Source organism: Buceros rhinoceros, unplaced genomic scaffold (genome assembly GCF_000710305.1).
Source record: "Buceros rhinoceros silvestris isolate BGI_N320 unplaced genomic scaffold, ASM71030v1 scaffold11193, whole genome shotgun sequence".
Classification (NCBI taxonomy): Eukaryota; Metazoa; Chordata; class Aves; order Bucerotiformes; family Bucerotidae; genus Buceros; species Buceros rhinoceros.
Genome location: NW_010404234.1, coordinates 57,455 through 64,671, shown reverse-complemented (window position 1 = coordinate 64,671; position 7,217 = coordinate 57,455). Strand labels below are relative to the sequence as shown.

Genomic DNA, 7,217 nt, shown 5'->3' with positions numbered 1-7,217 from the left:
AAATGCCCCCCTTCTCAAACCGCGACAGCAGAGCAGACTTTGCTTTATGTTTTGTAGCATTTGTTTTACTGCAGACATGATTCTCCTTCTGTGTAATAGAGTAGGTAAATACCTGCTGGAAAATCTATAGTTTAAAGTACTGGGTGTTGATTTAAGGTACTGGGTCTTGTTTTTTCTGAGACTCAAAATCTTAAACCATTTGATTGACAGATATAAACTTGAATTTTATTTTATTCTCCATCACAGCAGTAAGTTTAGTCCAACTGCAGTTTTCATTGTTGCAATACAAATATACTAAGCCTAAAGTACTGCTGGCAGCTCGTATATAAAATCTGAGGATTAAGACATGAATGCAAACAAACAAAGACTCTCAGCTTCAAGTACGGCATAGAGTGTTGTTGGACTAGACTTCTACTGCTGGCACAACTAATGTGAAGTAATCGCAGCCAAAACCTACAGGTCTGTTCTTGGCTGCAGTATGTGCTAGGAAGTCAGTAGTCATTTGAAGAAGTTTGTCTTGTCTATTTAAAATATTCATTAATTGCCAAAAATGCCCGTTTTTTGTTGGTTGGTTTTTTTCGCATTGCATGTGTGATGTGCTTTTCATTTTTACCTTCTCAATAATTTGTACAAATAATCCCCCCCTTTTTTTTTTCAGCCCGCCTAAACCAACGGTGTTCATCTCTGGTGTCATTGCTAGGGTAAGATTATCATTAAATTTCTTTCAGTCTTGGAAAATTGTTGTAGGCTTTTCAGCGTTATCACTGATCAGAGGGAAACTAATCTTTTTCATTCCCCTTCCTCTGTTATGAGAAGAGGCTTTATGTTTTGTGTATTTGTGTAAGTCCTTTTGAGCATTCTTTTTGGTTTTGAGTGAAATTGAAATTATTTATTGAAATTACGCTGGTTTACTTTGAATTTTAGCACTTTATTGGATCTTCTTTTCATATCTAAGCTAGATATTACTGCATTCATTCCCTTTGAAAGCAGTTGCGTGTCAAGCCTGCTGCTACAGCTTGATCTGTGATGGGGAGTGACACTCCTGTCTGTACGGATACGTTTGAAGATAACGTGTTTCAGCTGCCATATGCGCCTTGGGATTCAAGGCAAATTTTCCCGTATTTTAACAGCAGGCAGGACCTGGAAATCCATAAGCTAACTCATTAGTATCGATAGCCATTAATCATATTATCAGTAATTCACGCCATGCACTTTGTGACAGGGTTTTTACTGTGGCTTTACATGATGGCCTTACATCACTGGGGTGTGTAATGCAGTTTTCAGTAAGGTGCTGTGGTTCTGTCAGATCATTTAGGAGCAAAGACAGAGCTGATGCCATTTTACCTAGTCCATAAGGGTAGTAGACAGGCACTGGTGTATTTCCTGGGCCTCCATCTGCACCAAAGTGGATACCTATTTAGGTATTAGATGCCTAATTACTTCTGAGTAATTATTGCATTAACGTTTAGTAATATCAATAGCAACAACTGTAGAGTGGTGATTTTTTTTTTTAATGAGTGACTTAGGAAATCTCAGACAAAAATCACAGGCCCCCAGTTTAGTAGGCATGCAAAAGATTCAGAGTGGAAAGAAACTATTTTCTTTATTTTGTAACTGAGCTCTTTAGCTAATCGGTTACTTGATGGGGTACTATATATATACTCAGCAAGCTGTCAGCTATAGGCTTATTTATTAAGCTGTGCAGAGAAAAAATTGGTCTATCATTTTCTCAGACTTTATAGGTACCAAACATGTATCAAAGTCTCTGCTCTATGTAATAAACAAAATCTGGCAATGCTTTTTGAACCCAGAGTAAATTTTCAATATATTTTGAAATTTTCCTGGTACATAATAGTTGTCATGGGCACCAAGTAGAGGTTTATATCCTGTCACCCATCCTGTTCAATGTCTTTATGAGACAGAAGGCTCCTCATCACATTTGTGGATGGCATCAAATTGAGAGGAACAGTTAATAAGTTTGAGGGCAGGGATGCTATTCCATCTTGGACAGGCTGGAAGAATGGCAGGCAGCAGCTGGACACAAACCAGCCACATGCAAGACAGCAAGAAATCCAACACATCCTGGGCTGCTTTAACAGGAAAGCAGCTGATAGATCAAAGGAAGGGATTATCCCCCTTGGCTCAGCACACTTTAGACCACACATGAAATGGTTCATGCTGTTTTGGACACCCATGTATGAAAGATGTTGATAAACCAGAGCAAGTTCATTAGAGGGCCACTAAGGTGGTCAGGGGGCTGGAGCACATGCCCTGGGAGGAGAGGCTGAGGGAACAGGCCTTGTTTAGCATGGAGAAAAGATGGTTTTGGGAGGACCTAACAGCAGCCTTCCCACTTCCCACAAGGAAGTTATCAAGATGATGTTTGGAGTGGTGCATGGCAGGCAGACAAGAGACAGCAGACACAAATTGAAATGGAAGGGCCTGAATAGACATTAAAAAACCAAACTTTTTCACTGTGAGGATGACTCCTCTTTCTGGTTGCATTGTGAAAACCAAACAGGTCAAAGAGATCTGACAATACAGAGCTGATGAAGGTGACTTCACACGAGAAGCTGTTCATCTCTGAAGATAGGAATGGTTTGGGTTTTTTTTTCCCTGGGGTCACTTTAACAAGTTGTTGGGTTGTGTGTGTAACTGGAAGAAGTGAAACTTGTGTGAGAAAAATTTTGAAGTTGGCTAAAAGAATGGCAAGATAGGATGTGTACAGGGGGGCTTCAGAGTAATACGCAACGCTGTTTTCCATCTGCTTTTCACATTTTTAAAAACTTACATCCACTTGAACTGGAAAGTATCCTTTTAGATTTCTTAAATTTTTCCTGGTGTGTTCTTTGAACAGGGTGATAAGGACTTCCCTCCAGCTGCAGCTCAGGTGGCTCACCAGAAACCACATCCTTCTGTGGAAAAGCTTCCTCACCCGCAACACGTCAAACAGCACATCCACCAGCCTCGCAAGTGAGCTCTCCATCAAAATCTCGGCCAAAGTGCCATCACTGAATAAGTTTTCAAAAGAAGACAAAACCCCTTTAGGATTCACACTATCAAATCAGTAAAATTGACCTCTAAAATAATAGGTTGTTTCTTTAATTCTCAAGGGTCAGTAAGAATGAAAACATTGTTCAGTTGTTATCCCAGGTAACAATCCCAGAAAATTCTGTAAGTATTTGCTAATCAGGGATGGTTTTTTAATAAGAATTTCTTATTGCAAAGATAAAACTTCAGTATGAATAATACTGTTAATGAGCTTAAAACTTGTACTTTTAGTTGCAACATCATAATAGCACATAGTTAATGTAGTTTTTATGCTAATCTGGTAGGAAGAATAGCCCTTTTGTACTGGTACCTTTACTATCTAGAGGGAGTTTCTTGTGTGTATTGAGACAGAAGTCAGTAGTTGTCTTGATTACGTAGAATACTTGCAGTCTTCAGTATCCTACAGTGTTATGCCCCAGTGACTGTGTCCTCTCATTTGAACTGTAAGATGATAAAAGGGCCCAAAAACATTCTCAAGTGGGAGAAATCCAGCTCAGTCTTCTTTACACTCCTTTGCACTTGCACAGTCTTGCTGAGGATCTTCTGTTTGGAGGTCTGTGGGTATGGAGAGGGGAGGTAAATCAGTTACAGGAGCAATGTTGCTGCAGGCAACTGATTTGTGATCTTGTGGGTCTCAGTGGGGGCTGGATTTTTGTGAGATGGTGGCTTCTCAGTTCCAGTAACAAGCTGAAGGAGCTCAGGACCCTCCAGAATTGAACTTAAAATAAGCTGGCGAAAAATCTTTTCTTCTTTAGAGTTTGAGATCAGGGTTTGAAGTTAAGAGATACCATTAGTAAATGTGTTTAACTTTATGACCCAGCATCTGTTGCGCATCATATTTTTTCTAGTCTTCTTATTGAGAATAAGGACAGTAGTGATACAAGGGAATAAAAAAGTTACTTTCCAAATAGAGTGATTGGATTAGTTTTGGCCACATAATTAAATCTTTTGATTGCACAGTTCAAAATCAGTTAGCTCTATCATTTTCCTTCTGCAGTTCATCTCTGTAAAAACCCAGGAAAATAATGTTTTAAACATTCCACCCACACTTCTAAAGTGTGCTTCTGTTTTTAACTGACTATAAATACAGTACAGACTTTAGCACCCTCTAGGTTTGGTTATAAAACCTCTTATGTCAAAAAAGCAGGTACTGGAGCTAGCGCAGCAGACGTTCACCTGGCACATCAGTGAAAGTTGGGGGGGTCACTTGAGGCTTCACTAGTTCATTTATGCTTAAAATCAAATAGTATAGAAAACCAGTGAGGAAAATTTTTACAATACTATTTTAAAAAATTTCTGCAGATTTAATACTTATCCCCTGAGCAGCTGATTCAGAACAGTAACAACCACAACAAAATCTTGTGAAATATGGCCCGTTTCACAAGTGGAATAAGTCACTTCATGCGGGTGAGAGGGACCTTGCATTTCCATCTCTTCGTAGGCTTGAAATGGAAATGATGTTTTGCAAGGAAGGATGAAATTATATTTCCCAAGGAAGGATGTACAATCTGTGCATGCGGTCCCTATTTTCAATTTAATCAGATAACCATACTTGCCTTAAGGAACGAGCGCTGCTTATAAGAATTATTCTGTATTAGAATATGAACAATTTTTAAAATACGCTTTCTTTTTCTGGTATCAGTACATCTGAGGCCTTGTCCGTGGCCACTCATGAGTGTACAAATGATTCACCCATGAGTAATTCATTCATGAGGGTACTGCATTTCCTTTCTAATGGTAAAAGTTAGGAACAGGGATACTTCTGAATTGCAGGCTACTGCTCCTGGTTGGTAATGCAGTACATACAGCATATAGAGACAATACCTGAATTTTGTCTTTGATTCCTTAGATGGATATGTAAGTTTGTGCAGTGGAGCAAGGCTCTCAAGATAGCTTCAGTGGCTTTTAGCGTGCAGGAATTCCTGTGTGATTAGAAAATGTTTCTGTATGAAAGCAGGGGAGGTATCATTGGGAGGTATCCATGTGTATACGTAGGCGTTCCTACCAAAGCATTACCTTGCTCAAAATAAAGAATCGTACCTGCTTATCTTGATTGCCTACTGATGGTTATTGACAATTTTAAAATATGTTACAGTCATATACAAGCACAGGAGATGTTCAGATGTTACCTTGAAATGATTGCAAAATAATTTTTCTGTAATTGTCAATGTGGCAATAATGCAACAATAAAGCATGAAGTTGTCTGTTGGGCTCATTTTTCTGTAAGTACTATGTAAATCAGCAGAGTGTGGTTTGCTGGAGTTTATGGGATTTTATTACACTGCACAACTAATCAGTGTTTTATAGAGAGTAAAATTTATTAGGAAGTTTTATGACACAGTGAATAGGGTGTTTTGGATAGTCCAGTCTCATTTAAAATAAAAAGTAGCTGCTACCAGCTAGAATGGAACTTGATGTTTTCCACTATGAAATTGGAGATCCTCACTCAATCTTTGCAAAGCTGTAGAATCTAAGCCTGATAATAAATCAGTATGGTAAAGGAATTGAAAAGCAATGGAAAATATTAGATTTAAAGTTCTAATCTTTCAGAAAAAGGAAGTATTATAATCAGAAGAGGTGGCAAGCTTCCCATAAAACTACAGTTAACCTTACATAATGCATGTCATAACACAAGTGATTCACAAAAGAGTCTGGAGAAATGGCCACAGTGTTTCTGGAAGCCTTCTGATCCTTTGGCCATCCTATACTTGGTGTACGTGTAGTGTGTATATAATACAACAAATGTGTGATACTGTGCAGATATGATAGATTTACTGCCCTGGTTTCTTGAAACATAAGTCTTGTACTTTTGTCCATGGTAGTGTGGACATCATGTGCTCCTGGCTGTTGAAGGTAGATAGGCACAGCAATCTGTTTCGTACCAAAGTGAAGGGGATGCATTGGACATACCTTTTTGTCCCTTTGGAGTAACTTTATTCTGAATACTCAGCAGCTTCATGGGGAATGGAGGTGTGAGTTTTATAAACTAATTCTCATGTCCCTTCAGATTTGGGAATATCAAGTTTAAAATGAGGTAAAAGTCTAGGCCAATGCCTTTAGCTATGGGATTAAGATATGTTAATTGCATTTTAGAAAATGTGGGGATGTCAGTAAGGGTACAGTTACTTTTACAACGAGAAGAGATGTTGCTGGTCAGATGCTGTAGTGAAGTCAAATCTCTACTGTAGTTGAATTTTTTTGCGCACAAACCCTCCCTCACAAGATAAAGACACTTAAATATAACTGGTTACAGCTAACATTATCTGCTCTGTCAGTACAAGAGGAGTGCAGCCTCAATGAGAAGAAACTAAGTCTACAGCAGTGAATCTTCATCAGATTTCTTCAACAGATGGGTAAGATAAATCTGCCTTTGGTAAGTGCTTTGCATGACTGTATTATGTAAAATTATTAAAGATAATTGCTAAGTACCTGTTTGGCTTTCCTAAAGAATTCTTTTTTTCATTAAAATCTCTCTCTCATACCTCTGACATCTACACTTTTTTCATAGGAAGGTGGAGGTTTGTATTTTGCTTGTTGCTGTGTTCATGGGTCTCCTTCAAGAATGTGTATTTATTGGTTTTCCTCGTCCCCTGTCAGAGAAGAGGCTGCATCTACTGTATACTGTTGCCAATCTTCTCGTAAAATGCTAGCACTAGTGTTTAGATAGTAAGCCTGTGAGGAGAAGTGGAATGGGTTTATTTGCCAAAGCACTCCAGGAAGAAGTCAGTTCTGTCACAAAGACCTTTTCCCTTCCCTTCAGGGTGCTGAGCAGAGAAGAGAGAAAGAATGCAATTCCTCTTCCTGAGAAATTACTGCTTGGAGCTGACAGACATGCATGGATGCTGATGATTTTTTGCAAAACACACTCCCAACACTGCCAGGGACAAAACTGAACAACACTAAAGCCGTTTCAAGCATAGATCTTGCAAGTGACCTTGACAGAAGCCGTGTAATATAATCTCTGCTGCCAGCTTGTGTTGGAGGTATTTTTAGAAAACTCGAGTGGCTGGCATTCTGTAGGTCACTCATGTCTTTAGAGAAAGAAAAGCATTTATAATCCACAGTCATTTTAAGGATTATAAGAATTGTTCAGCTGTTAACAAGTTCTGAGCTCTCTCTAGCCCACAGTAAGGGCCCATGTATTACCTTTGGTATATTCTCACCTT

General features: G+C 38.9%; 1 protein-coding gene across 1 annotated transcript; it reads left to right on the top strand.

Moving 5' to 3' along the window:
* Positions 1–658: 658 nt before the first annotated feature.
* On the top strand, positions 659–2,977 carry DAP (death-associated protein; the record flags this gene model as incomplete). The annotated part of the gene is made up of 2 exons (XM_010133324.1): positions 659–701; positions 2,858–2,977. Coding segments are annotated over 2 exons (163 nt in total), but the record flags the coding sequence as incomplete, so codon positions are not given.
* Between the last annotated feature and the right edge of the window lie 4,240 nt (positions 2,978–7,217).